General features: G+C 38.8%; 1 protein-coding gene across 1 annotated transcript in view; it reads left to right on the top strand.

Annotated features, from left to right (window-relative positions):
* Positions 1-15,213, top strand: part of sv2ca (synaptic vesicle glycoprotein 2Ca) — a 32,626-nt gene that overhangs the window by 706 nt on the left and 16,707 nt on the right. Inside the window, exons 2-3 of the mRNA XM_027015070.3 lie at positions 6,487-6,664; positions 12,863-13,480. Coding sequence (XP_026870871.3) covers positions 12,946-13,480 — 535 coding nt within the window. The 5' untranslated portion in view covers positions 6,487-6,664; positions 12,863-12,945. The remainder of the gene's footprint in view (positions 1-6,486; positions 6,665-12,862; positions 13,481-15,213) is intronic.

The raw sequence follows: 15,213 nt of genomic DNA, 5'->3' as shown, positions 1-15,213 counted from the left end.
TTTTGACATACCATTCATTAACCATTCTGATTGGACAGTTTGTTTCTGTGGAAACGTAGACGCTGGATCTTGCATTGAAATTGATTTCCTAACAAACTAGCTAAACTGGCCGACTCAGGTTTTTTTTTCACATTACCAAAGAGTGAAAAAATAATCACCTTAAGAACTGAGAATAGGAAATAAAATAAATAACATTACTAAGATCTTCAAGAATCTGTACGAATTTTTTGGTGCAGCCTCGACTTGGTCCGAGGTGTCTTGTGGTAAGGCCACCCGCACGTTGTGAGTCCCACTCCTCGGTCTTAAAGCGGGGCGGGAACGTGTGATTTAAATAACTTTAGGTCCTGCAAGCACTGCGCAGGCTTGATAAAAGCAGATGTCCCATACTGCAAACTTAGCTACACTTTATTTCTTTTACCCCAAATGCATTAATCACTTGTTCAGCCTGCTGTTGTAATACCGTGTGTGCTACTCTTTGGCTAATAAACAGAAAACTCTGAAAACAGAAAGCTACTTTAAGTGAATGATGGGAGCAAGGCTTACAGGACCTACGAGAGTGGGGATGGGAGTGAATGATAGGCGCAGTGTTTTGTTTTGTTTTGGGTTTGTTTTTTTTTTAAATGGAAAAAAAACAAACAAACAAAAAAACCCGAAATAATCAGGACCTGTATTCCCTCAATTGGAGCCAGAACGTCAAGTTCTTTAGATACATATCTGACTTTAGATTTGGATTAAGATTTTGCAATAATACTGAAACGTTTCTTTAATTCTCACATTTGAATGAGCTGTGCTGTAAAGTAATATTGACAAGTTTGAAAAAGCCTCTGCAGGTAAATGAACAACTATTTATAAACCCATCTCTTATTGGTGAGCTGAGCTGATTGACAAAACTCACTAGAAAGAGTCAGAAGGCAGTTCTGTTCTACACAAACATTGGCACTAACACTACATACAGTCTGCAGAGGCTGTCTGGCAGCACTACTCTGAATGAGTTGATTTGGGGAGTGCAGTGACAAATTTTCCTAGGTCTTTTTGTGTTTTCTGCTCCACTCAAATAACATTATGATCTCTCTCTCTCTCTCTCTCTCTCTCTCTCTCTCTCTCTCTCTCTCTCTCTCTCTCTCTCTCGCTCTCTCAGAAAATCACTTTGATGCACATCCTATCCATATTGCAGCTCTGGATTGTTTGTTTGCACCAATCTACAATCACACTATTGTATTATTACATAAAAACATGAAACAGACCTTTACAACCATGATCAGGGGTGGTTCGGCAATCAAATTACAAAACATAATTTCTGCAATATTAGATAAAAAGCTTTTAAAATATATAATGTATTTAAGTACAAGTTAAAATCAACACATAAATCTCATTTGTATTTGCTATTTAGCTCATAGGGGCCCTATGCTACTGGTGGCCCTAGGAGATTGCATACTTTTGTTTATTGCAAAGACTGCCCCTGCATACAAAATACTTCAAATTACATATTTTAACAAATTAGTATTAAGATTTATCTTTCTATTGCAGCACTAAGTGTATTTTCTAAAATAACCACAAAAATATAATTTACATCCAATGTTCAATAGGGTTCTCGTTGGTTGCTTAGTTTATTATGAAATACTTTGCTCAGTTTTGATAGTTGACATTAATGTATTTACTGTGAGGAAAAAGAAAAAAGTCTCCATCTTTCCACCTCTGTCTGTAACCAATCAGCCAATAAGGTCCTCCACTCCTGCCTATTATTTTGTGCATGTGGACACACAGAGGGAGGGGCTTTGGGGAGAGGGAGAACATTTATAGTACATTTATAGTAACTTTAATGGTTAATTTCTGACCACGTGACACTCACACATGTCAATACTCCACCATCACTAGTGTGCCAAATACACTCTTGCCAACACATGAGTGGGGCAGAGAGTGACTAGAGTCATTGAACCTGTATTAGGTACAACTTATATGTACCTAACATATAAGTTGACCTAATCAGTGAGTGTAAGCCCTACATCAAAGTACTGCTTTGTAATATTGTTTGAATCATTAGCATTGTTGGTCATGGATTGCATCTTAACCATCATGACTGTGTAGAAAAGCACTCCTCGGAAGACATGAGCCTATGTCACTCATTCAAGTTCCTTTACCTTTTCATTTGACTGGGCGAACTTGATCACAGTGTTTAGCTCAACACAGAGGAAGTCACGACTTTTGAAATTATTTGGCATAGGATTCTCTTTGGCTCACTGCAACGACTTGTGGAAATTCAAGGACATTGCAGAGTGATTTACAGAAGAAATACACAAGGTTATAAGTGTCCATTGTGGATCTACCTTAAAAGCAGTGGGAGAGGGCATGGAGAAAATAATGGTAGCAGTGCACCATTTGTTGTGGCCAACTCTCTTGCACAGTACATGAAGGCAAACAAGTCTCTTTTACTATGATATATATATATATATATATATATATAGTGGCATAATAAATATGATTTCATTATTTAATTGCACCATGATGTAATATTTATGAGGACCGGCCTGCAAAACAGAACCTCAGGGTTCTAGCAATTCATTAAATGATCTACCTCCCTGTGGTATTTTATCTTAAGTATGTACGGTTGAGGGAGGAGAAAAATAATAAAAGGAACTGAGCTGTAAGGTTAATGGAGTTATTGTGCATTGGGTTGTTGTGGGCCAATTTGTTTGGTCTTCATCGTTGTCAGGATAGGGTGAGTAAACTCAAGGATTGTTTTCTTGAGAAATCATCTTGTAATTTTGTTATTCCTGAGCTGTTTTTAAAGGTGCATTAATCACAATTTAAGAAATGCCACCCCTCTTATGGTTAAGTAGGTGAACACAACACTTGAATGATTTTCTTTCTTCTTTGGAGCCGCCTTCCATAACCGCACATGCACACAAAGCATACCCACTATAAAATAGATTTTATTAATAGTGAAATTATAAACCTATAAACACTTAGAATTTCTTGCTGTGAGAATAGTCGAGTGCTTTTGCTGTCCAGTATTTTTTTGTAATGAACTCCTATGAGTTTATCACCCCCTAACTGTGTTAACTGGTTAGCTAGCATTGCTGCCTGCAAGAGAGTTTCATGCAGTTGACGGTGATTCATCCAAAGCATTACTTTACACTCGTCCATCACAAGGGCGGTTTTTCAAACAGGTTTTTAAAGGCCCCTAATGCAGATGTGCTGATGTTATTGCTAAAATATCCAAAATAATTGTTATGTTTTACATGTTTCACAGTTAATTTGAATTAGTAAGTGGTGGGGGTTGATTATAGGCCTACCTTTGAATTTTTAAAAACATAAATTAAGTGATGAGACTTAATAGATGTTTTTGTTTTTTAAGATTTTTTATCTAAAAATAGATAATGTTACTATTATTAGAATCAAAAGATTTCAATAATATCTTAGCCTACCAGGTTTTATTGTGAGTTTGAGCGTAGGGAATGTTATGAAAAAATACCCACTAAAATAGTGAAGCTTCTCTTTGTCTGGCATAGACATTTTCTGCTTAAAATGAAATTTTCATGATTATGTTTTTAATCAATATCAACATAGATAACATTTTCATGACTGCTGTGTCTGTAACATTGTTTCAGATAGGGCAATTAGGGTTGGATCCAAGTAAGTAAGCAAGCATTCACAAGGGACTGTGGCAGTGTCCTTCACGAGTTAATATGTGTCTGTATGTTTGGATTTGCTGTATGATGGCACAGGGTCATGTTCATTTTTTAATACAAAATCCTTTATAAACACATCCCATTCTTCCCATCCCATCAGCATTCATGTTAATGGAAGATTTTGAGGATTTGTTTCTTCTTAAAACTTGCTTTTTTTTCAAATAAAATATCACTAAATCTATAATATAACATGCAGTCATTTAAATACACACAGAGATCTTTCAACACACCATTACAGATAATCTTATATGCACAAAGTAGCCCTGAAAATATTCATGTAGTCCAGACTTGCTAACCTCCACTTACTCTATGTCTCTGTCATTGTTTGTTAACAGAGAAAACATGGTGTTGAGAATTTATATGAAATCACATATAGATAAATCTTATATTGTACATCTTGATAGATGAAATCCTCTCAATCATTTTCATGGCTGTAGTTATGCACTTTAGAACACCTGTTCTGAAATCAAGCAATATTTATGAAGTTAAAGTAAAGACTATTGTTGAGTGTACCATCTCAGAATTACATTGATTTACACTTAATTTAATTTGACACCAAACTTAATTTGAAAGTGGGCTACTCAGATGTTTCTTGACCGTATAATTAGCTCCTGAACATAAGTGCTAACAAAAGGTCTAGATTTGTGAGGATTTTTCTAAATATGGTATTTGTATCTGGAATATGTTGTATCAATGGCAATAAAGAATGATGTAAAGAGCCATCAAGCCAGGATAAATTGAACAGTTCAATAATCTTGGTGTGGTCTCAATATGTAATTATGTAAATCTTTGATTATATAGCAAGTTTCTTTACTAAGACAAAAAATGCAGAAAATGTACTTATAACAGTACCAGACTACAGACAACTAGAAACAACATAACAATATGTCAACAAAATACTGGAATTCGCTATGTGTACATGAATCAGGAATCACTATGAGAAACAGAAAAAAACTAAATTCCAAGATGCTTCTTTAAAAAGGTATAGTCTGACAGACATGGGAAGACCATTCCAAAGTTTAGGTGCTTTAGGGACAGCTATCACCCCCTGGCTCAGCACTCTTCTCATATTCTTATATGTGGAAGGTAGGTCTGACATATACTCAGGGGCTTCCTCAAGCAGTGTTTTGTAAGTTACCTCTGGAGTAATATGCTTCCTACACTTGGTATTAGTGAGCATAGAGGCTGTTGCGTTTTGTGCAAGTTGAAGGTGAGCAATATCTTTAAGACAGATACAGAGAGAATTACAGTAATCCAGTTGTAACGTGGGAAGCGAGGCAGGACGCAAAGATGATCCGTGTTGCACAAGTACGGACATTTAATAAAACACGTAACAAAAACACGGGCATGGACAGGAGTCTAGGAGGAGGGGGCTGTATCGTGACACCTGTCACTATGATGCAAAGGTATGGATGATTTTTTAGAGTATCTTGAAAAGATACTCACAGAACCAAGAGCTAGACAGTCACATAAAAAGTAACATTTGTTTATTACCATAGTAAGCAGACAGGTTATGAATTGTATGTGTTTGTAGGTATATATAGGTTTCAGTATGAACTTGGCTATGTATTATTTGTTTGTAGTGGCAGCACAGGCCTGATTTTAGCCCCAGATCACAGCCCATGATTGACTAATATTTCACATTGGTGACTCTTAAGTGCTTCTTGGCTTTCCATCATTATGGCTATGGGCAGCCTACCAGGAGAGCTCCGCCTCCCTTCCTCCATCATACAAGAGGACCACCAAAGATAACCCACCACTACAATCAGCCCATGTACAGACTGAATCCCGATGATCGGTATTCAAGGTTAATGTATTTGCATTATATTGTATTGTTCTGGACAAATGAGGGCTGATGTGCAATATTCAATGCACATTATACGATACTTCTGGGATATTATGTATATATGATACATGATATTAACTGAATTGACGTTCTGTTTGGTAATGTTCTGTTTTGTCTATAGCCAGGACAGGCAGACTAATGTAATGAATATGTAATGCAGTAAATATAGCAGAGGCATAGCCACACTCCATACATACTAGGAATTAAACAGCTGGAAAAAAGTCTAAGAGGTGGAAAACACTAACTCAACCATGTCATGTACAGTTTTAAATAAAAAACTAAAACTGCTGGTTTTTGGTGATTTTGATGGGCATGGTTGGCCTTGCTGTCAGCATGCATATCATCTCTTTTATAATTCTATAATTACTACAATTAGTGCATAATCATAGGGAAGTGCAATATCCTCAAAATAACATATTCAATAGTAGGACATAACAAAGTATCAGGACTCAAACTGCAAATGTGAAATATTGCATATCCCAGAAGCCAGAACTGATTTTGTAAACAATTTTTATTAGAGTTCAAATTTGTTGTTCACACAAGCTGCAGTATGAAGTTTAGAATCAGGAGGGTGGGAAATATTTTCAGACATATGTTATTATCAAACATAATATTTGAGGAGATACTATTATGGGCAGGGCCCCACTGTCATATTGGGAGGAGAGACTTTAAAAACATTTCAGGTAATAGCATAGCGTTCGTCTGTCTGCCTGTCCGGTAAAAGGCTGCCTCGTCATCCAAAGATGTATGTTCATGTGTTCGTGTTAAATAATAATTTTGTGTTAGCCTGCGTAACAGCATCAGGTTTGTCCGCAGCACATCATACTTATCAACCCTACCGGCGTCTCTCTCTCTCTCTCTCTCTCTCTCTCTCTCTCTCTCTCTCTCTCTCTCTCTCTCTCTCTCTCTCTCTCTCTCTCTCTCTCTCTTTTTTTTTTTTTCTTTCACTAGAAGTCCTGCAGGAATACAACTGACTGCAGCGAGGGAAGAACACCAACACTTACTGGCGGCTCTTACCTCAGTTCCTGGGTGTCCGTGTGATACAAGTAAATTTGTATTCAGTGGACGCAGCTAATTTAGAACAATGGAGTACCGGTACCGAGATCTCATTTCCTCTGCTTCTTAAAAGGTAAGCTTCTTTCCATATATTTTGTATGGGTTTAGTTTCTCAAAAAAAAACAAGTTTACACATTTGAGCGAACGCCAGCAATAGCGATAAATGGAAAGAACCAAATCCGAACGCTTTAATATGCAGGTGAATGCGTTGGGTAGCATCATTCAGGAAAATCCCAAGCCTCAATACAGGTAGAAACTGTAAAAACTGTTTTCTAATGATCATCTTTTAATTATTTGCCTAGAAAAAAGTTATTCTGAGTTTTATATAATCGAGAGGCATATGCTGTCACTAGACTGCCTTAGCTCAAGTACATTTTTTTAACCTGAAGTACATACATTTGACTCCTTTACACTTATTACACAGTATCCTCAAATTTTCTTGTTTGACGCGACACCCCGGACTGAATTAATCAGCGTGCCACTAATTGCCTAAATGTCAATTTCACTTCGATATAGTCAAGAAATTAAATTACAACTTCATCCTACACCCTTTGGCTAGGGAATTTAAGGTCCCACTTACAGAGAATTAATGCGAAGTCTTCTTTAAGTCCATTTTGAAATGAGCTAAATCGACTTCTCGGTCGTTGAAGTACACCTCTCCATGCGGGTTATCCGCAATTAGCGCTCTCTGCGGTCAACGACAAGAGAGTGCGCCGAAAAAGGCTGCGGTAAACCGGTAGTGTCGGAACTTACTCACGCGGTAAAAACTGCTCGTTTGAAAAACAGTAGGATAACAGCGTCAAGCAATAGTTCTCGCCTTTGCTTTCTGTAGTATTTATACGCCCTGACCAACGTTGTGTAATGTCGAAAATTATTTGTCGAGAAATACTGATGTGCTGTTGCCTTCAGGATACAATTAAAATGAATACTGGTGCTATGAAATCCCCAGTGTTCAATGCTCCGAACTGAATGGCAATATGTTTAACCACATGTGTGCTAGTGATTTTGATACGCCTGATATGGTATCAGAGCATCAGGACTTAAGCTGTTGCGGTGTCGTTATCTTTAATTCTAGACTGGGAAATGTAGGCGATGAATTAGCCACAGCCATTATTTTAAATTTCCCCCTTCAGATTCTTTGACTGCATTTTGCAGCTCTTTTTATTCGGTGTCACTGGCAGTCTGGAGATTTCCTTGCATTTTAGCGGTTTTGCATGCGTATCGTCAAACTCAAATTGGAATGTTATTAATTTTGTGTGTATGACTATTATTAATTATATGTGCATTTTGTGTGTATGGATTCCATATGCTTGTTGAATGGTTTTTAATATTCTGAGAGAAGCATATAAGCTAAAGCATAAATTAAATATCATTAGCTACTACTCTTATTTCGAAGATGGCTTTTCTTACTTATTTTAAATTATTTTTAATAATCCTCAATCCTTATTAAGAATCCTCCATTTTTCCATAACTATACTAACCTAACTAAAACACCAACCAATAGCCTGCTTCAGGACACACTCAGGCTAACTATGTACATGACTTTACCTCTATAAAGAAGTAAGACTGTGTTTTCAGCTCGTTTTGTGACTCAGCCACTCTCCACCCATCTGACAAGCCTGCAACTCACAGGCCTCAAGGTTTTATCCTTGAGCTGGGTGCTTCATCAGCACTGCTGCACTCACAAGGCTCTTACGATGACTTTCACAAAGTCCAAATACATCAACCCGCACTCATGACTCACCCTGATTAGGTTATATTTTTAAGCAAAATCAGCAATTTGCAGCTAGATCGTTTATTATCCAAGCAGAGGTGTAATCTATAAGATGAGTGAGTGTCAGGTAATTTTATTATGTGGGCATACTTATGAGCAGGAGAGCAATGTTAAGGCATGCTAGTCAAAGTATATGATCCCTGGTATGTTTCTGTGTCTTCATTATGTCGATAAAAGTTGTGCTCTCATGGCCAAGTTGGACTTATTGAACAAAAGGAAAATAACCAAGAAGTTCCCCTTTAAAACCAGATATGAGCTTAAAGTACTTATAAAGTCTCCTCTAACATTCCCAAAGCACACACTGGACACAGTCCTCTTGCCCTTGCTAAAACTGATCCATTTCTGGGAGTGCATCACCATGCCGGCCTGCTCTGCACTGCTCTCAGCAGCCGAAGCAGAAGGAGATGGTTGCATCTGCCCATGCTTTGTGCTGGCAGGATGAGCATATATGTCCACCATGCCGCTCAAGTTACTGCTTCGGAAATCCATGCCAGAGAACATCCTCCCTTCTAAAATTCTTTGGCTGGGAGTGTGTGCTCTTGGGGGTCGGGGCAGATTCTTGGCCCGTTTCGCTGATCGATGAGGAGACCCTTTATTAAATCACTTGCGGGACAGAGAGGCCGGCTGTGGACTGATCAGGAGCGACAGATCTGATATAATTCGAATATCCGCTGTTTGGGTGTGAGCTGGTATATGGCGTGTGACATGCCGAGGGATCAAAGCCTGCTTTAAGAGTCGGAAGGAGGTGAGAAACAGTTAGGACTGCAGAAGAATTTGAGAAAGACTGCTATGTGGTTTAGTGGAAAATGTAACTTAATTCCCCACAATGCCTCTGAGTCTTCAAATGCTGGTCATAAACAAATTGTGTAGTCTGCAGTCTACAAAGTCCAGTCGTCAATATAAAGATGCAAAATTCACACTTCTGCATCATTAATTATTTAAAGTATTTCTCTTGAACTTACAGTAGAATCTGAATCTGGTTAAAGTTTGCTTGTTTCCTGACAAACCATACCTTCAAGAAACAGTACATATCAGTGTCTGTTTGTCCATCTGCATTTGTTATGCCACACACATCTCTTACCCTCCTTCATTCTAATATGTCTGTTTGTCTTTTTGTCCCTCTTTTTTGTTCCTCTCTTTCTCCCTTTTCTCCTCTTCCGGCATTCTTAGTAATAGCAACAGTGCCTGATGCAATCTTTTAACATGAGATGTCCTAGCCCTCCCCTTATGGAGGAGGTTATTCGCTTTCCGTTTTGATGTGATTATGTCTGCCTCCAGCCATTATCAATTTGGACTTGGCTGATTCAAGCTTTCTGACACTAATGAAACAAACCAGTTTCCACTCACCACCTTTTGTTTTTTGTCAGCTGAATGCATCTGTCAAAATCAAGAAGAAAAGATTTAGACATTCCTGGGACACTGATAATGATTACCACATATATTAGAACTTTGGACATCTTAGTAGAATTGCATTTACTTTTTTTGCAGTATAAGTATTATAGTGATGACTGCGCATGCTCTACTTCAGTCTACCAGTCCTTCAGTCAACCCAGTCCTCAAGGTCCACCAGATGGTTCCACATTTTTGCTCTAACCTTATGAGGGAACTGGGATAGATTAAAAGTGTGGAACTGTCATGTGAGCCCCTGGACTGCTCTAGTTCATCTTTATTCATGAAAATGTACTGTAAGTGCTACTGAATTCGACCTTGTTACAAACTCATGAATGGAAAAAATAAATGATTAAAAAATTAAATGGATATTGAATTCAAATGCAATCCTAAAAGAGTAAGATTTTGATATAAAATAGAAGGATTATTTTTATGCATAAAAGAAGCAGAAATTTGCTTTCAATTCAGTGAATGTGATATCAATACCCCAGGTCCCCCCCCCCCCCCCCCCCCCAAAAAAAAAACAAAACACTAGGAAGCAGTGTGATGGCTTGCTAATGCTCAAAGCTAACACCTTTACATTTATAGATCTAGACCTGGTGGGTTTTTTAAGCACCCAAGAGACTAGCAATAACAGAAACACCATAGATCATCCAGACAGAGGCTATCGAGAGTGCATGGCCTATTTTCTGTCCTCTTGCCAGTGATTCACATTCTTAAATTATGCTCGTGACAGGATTAGGAAAGTTTGAAAGAGCCTTCGATTATGGCAGGTCATCTGACACTCTGGGAAGTACTCTATCCAACTTTGCTAAAAACTGATGCTAGAAGTTACATTTCACATTACCAGACTTTACAGACATACAGCAATTCACTTTTCCTGCTCTATTGTAGATGCTATTGCCTGCTCGACATTTTGAAAAATAGTGCTAATATTTTGAATGGGACTTAACAGATCATCAGCTGACCTCTCCACCAATGAGCTCTGCTGTTTGTGCCTCTGCTTGCTCCTGCCTTTCTTGCCATCTGCCCTTTGCAGGGCAGGGAAGTTGATGAGGGACGGGGCTGTCCTTTGTGGCATGCCAAGCAGCAAGTTGAAATGGGGCTGTTGGATAGAGATCTCCACCTCACTGACCCACTGATAGACATGAGGTCCACATCCATCCAGGAGGCCAGATAATGGATGCCTCCTCACTGCATGACCACTCAGTGTACAAACACAACGGAACAAGATGTTGGCTGCTGGGATCTTTCAATCCTATCAGAGTCTGTTATGGCCTACAGTGTGTTCTGCGGAGGGTTAAACATTAATCTGGGTATCTGGTGTTTTCTCATGAACCAAAGTACAGGAAGCCTTTGGGAAATCTCTAGCCATAGTTTCCATTTTGACAATCTGGATTATACTTTTGCTGTGGCATTGTTAAAATATATTATCATGCTACAAGGCAATGCACCCATCTATGTGCTTACTGCAGTGCATCCTATGAGAAACAGGTCAGCAAATAAGAGTATTGGCTATACAACGCAGGCTCAAGTTTGAGACTGAGTCTGATATAACATTGACCCCAAATTATGAATTAACAGAAAAAGTCACCTTGTGATGGTGATAATGTTATGGGGTCCAATAGTGAGTTCGAAATGGGAGGCTATGAGAGCTCATCTGGCATTGCTTTGACAGCCATTAGAGCTCAATTCGGCCAATGACAGAGACAGACTGAGAGACAGACTGATAGACAGACAGACTCACATACACACACACACACACACACACACACACACACACACACACACAAACAATATCCTTAGAAACTAGTGGTAACTAGACACTATCATATAGCTATGCTCTTCTAGGCTTGTTGATAAGTTTCATTGTTCAGATAAATTTGATTTCATATTACACAGACTTCTGGTGTCTGCAGAAGCAGCACACTAGTTCTGACTAATTACTTAAACATACCCTAGCTTTCACTGACAAAGCTTTTAGCTACTGCTGAAAAATGAAACACTATTTTCCTCTCATGCTTATTGTGCTCCAGTTGTTGATAATCAGTGGCTTATTTTAGAACAAATCTGGCAGTTCAAATAAGATAATTTCGTTAAAGTGCATGGGCAAGATTATTCTCATTTATGTTTTTTTTTTCTCTCTCTCTATTAGCCAAAATGTTTACATTACTAACCAAAGAATTGCATTAGGAGCCAGTTCACACTAGGCTCCCATTATGTGACAGGGTTATTCATAACATAACAGAGAGTGAAAGGAACCGGTACCCGGCAAAAACATGTAATGTGCTACAAATAATTATCAGACCTATTTCTGAAGTCAGAAGTATAAATACAATTATGCAAAGTCCTTTACTCCCTCAAATAGCATCTGTATACATTAATTCATTATTCATTATTATATGGATTAAATATGTAACTTTTTTATTTTGTGTGATGCATTGTGAATTATTCCAATATTGAGCTGCCAGTCAGTATGGGAAAACATATTTGGAGCTACATGTTCTGATATAGTAAAGACAAATTGACTTTGTAGTATAAATAGATTATTGCCATCCTCTCAGTGCTTTCAGAATGTATTTTCACAAGGTGTAAACAGAGAACAAATGTCACAATTGACAGTGGAAAGAAACTGTGCTATACTCAAGAGAGAGGTAGTGGTGAGAGATAAAGCAGCTCCTTTCTCAAGTTTTACATTCTCAAGGACATCTGAAATGCAGTCCATTTGAATTCTAACTGTTTTTTTAATGTTATCATAACATAGATTCTGATGGTATATCACCATATTATAACAGGCCTTTTTTTTCTTAAGTTTTAGCATAATTTTTCCCCTGCTTGCTTTATTTCTGTATCACCCCAAAACAGTTTTTGAAATGTTATTAAATGATTTTTAAATTTGATGGGATGTTCTTTGATGCATTCTATGTGCATCACAAATAGACAAAGAGATTTCATATTCTCAAGAACTGCAAAAGTATTTTCTTTCAACAGTCATAATTAATTATTTTATTATCCCACTGTAATGTTAAAATAACCTTTTAGGGTAATTACTGCCAGTGTGAGTTCCTTACCTTTCTAAACATGAACCTTCTATTCTATTTCTGTTAGAAGCAGCCAATGAGAGCCAGAGAGTCAGGCTCTCCTTCTGTGGTAACTGCAGACTCTGCCCCCACCAAGTGACTCCTCCCACCATGAACAAAACAAACCCCCAGAACCCCATGTTTCAAGAAGCCCAGCTCTTGGACTGGACCTCAGATAATTACAGCCACGGTAACCAACGCTTCCAAGATGAAGTCGACACCAACTACCACGGTGGGCTCAATGGTTATGACACAAATGAGCAAGTCAAGAACAAAGAGGAGGAAGGCTCCAGTGAAGCCACCGATGGCCACGATGAAGAGGATGAGGTCTACGAGGGTGAGTATCAGGGAATCCCCTCGGACACCGCACCCAGGAATGGGCAGGTGGTGGCGGGGCATGCCATGGTGGACGGCCTGAAGGACCGACGTGAGCTGGAGAGCGAGAGGCAGGCGAACAAGGAAGAGCTGGCACAACAGTACGAGCTGATCCTCCAGGAGTGTGGGCACGGGCGATACCAGTGGCAGCTCTTCTTCGCACTGGGCCTGGCACTCATGTCAGATGGCGTGGAGGTGTTCATTGTGGGCTTCGTCCTGCCAAGCGCCGAGACGGACGTGTGCATGCCTGACTCGGGCTCTAGTTGGCTGGGTAAGGTCATCAATGTGTCAGAACATTACGATCAATAATACATGATGCAATGAGCTTTTGGTAAAGCGTGATGATGCTATGTTGAATTCTTCATTTACAAACTCCTTCAGCCTTTGCAATTGTCCTGTAGGTGATCCTGTAATTTCATCTAATTTGTAGATATAAATTTACCCTTACTGAGGACTTTCAGAGAACAAAAAGCACAATAATACAAAATAAATATAATAAGCAAGGGGAATTGTTTGATCTCTGTCCTATCCAAGTACTTAGTCCTACAGGACTGCAGCTTACGCCAGAGACATTTTGATTCAAATCAAATCAAAATTTATTTACATAGCGCTTTTTACAGATGTTGTCACAAAGCAGCTTTACAAATATTTACTTAAAGTCCAAGCCCGCACTGAGCAAGCCAATGGAGACAGTGGCAAGGAAAAACTCCCTAGAGCATGAGGAAAAAACTTTGAGAGGAACCAAAGTTTAAAGGGGGGGGAGGGGCCCATCTTCTTCTAGCTGACAACGGTCACCATAAAAATAACAATTCTAAGGGGAAAATAAATAAATAAATAAATAAATAAATAACAAAAATAAGCAGTTAATGTCTAGTCCATTCTTCTAGAGGTCCTAGTCTTCTCCCGATGGTGTGCACATGTCCGAGACCCATTCTGCAAGAGAACGTCCAATAAAGGCAATGGAGAGTAGCTGGCTGGGTTGGAGGTGTGGTAGGCTACTGCAGGGGGACATCAGGGGGTGGTGGGAGTAGCCATGGCAGCTGAGATGGGTTGAGGCTCAGTAACATCATGACATCAGGGGTAGGTGTACCTCGGCAGAAAGAAATAGTAGATTATTAGGCATGCCCAGGTACGAGGGTGTGTAAGTTAGGGAAATATAATGTGCAAAAATGGATTCCAGCAGATCTAGCTATAGCAGCACAAATAAAAGATTAGAGCTAGAAGGAAAAACCGGTATGATGGCACCCTGGAACATCAGCACTCTGCCACTCTCAGTCAACAAACTTGAGTGACAACAGAGAGGTGAAGTGACAGCATCATAACATCCCAGTTTACCATAACTCTCAATGCCCATGAACCCCCAGATCTAAACCTGTACTTAAGATGGGAAGTAGTTAATGCCTGACTGTACAGGTTTTCAGCCTAGCTTTAAATATTAAGACTGTGTCTGAGTCTCGAACATTTACAAGAAGGTTATTCCATAGTGTAGGAGCTGTATAGGAAAAGGCAGTAGATTTTCTTATTCTTGGTACTAGTAAAGAGCCTGCACCTTTTGATCTAAGCACACGTGGTGGATTGTAATCCACTAGGAGTTCTCTAAGGTACTGTGGAGAAAGACCATTCAGTGCTTTGTAGGTCATTAGAAGTATTTTATAATCAATACGAAATTTTACTGGGAGCCAATGTAAAGTAGATAAGATAAGAGTGATGTGATCAAATTTTCTAGTTCTGGTAAGAACTCTGGCTTCTGCATTTTTAACTAGTTGGAGCTTGTTTAGGCACTTAATGGCACAGCTAGAAATTTGATGGGTATTAATCATCTTATACCTCTGTGTGGCATCTATATAAAAAAAATAATGACTGAATTGATAATGTTCATTTTTTCTTTGCTACTGAAAATCAGTTGAAATAGACTCTTCTGTGTCAGAGACCATTCAATCCTTAGCCAATCTCTCTCTTTCTCTTTTTCTCTCATTCATTTATTCCTCCCCATCCTTGTGTATC

Source organism: Electrophorus electricus, chromosome 5 (assembly GCF_041902795.1).
Source record: "Electrophorus electricus isolate QZ-2024a chromosome 5, ASM4190279v1, whole genome shotgun sequence".
NCBI classification, from domain to species: Eukaryota; Metazoa; Chordata; class Actinopteri; order Gymnotiformes; family Gymnotidae; genus Electrophorus; species Electrophorus electricus.
Note: the sequence above shows the minus strand (reverse complement) of the source record. Positions and strands in the feature narration are given on the sequence as shown.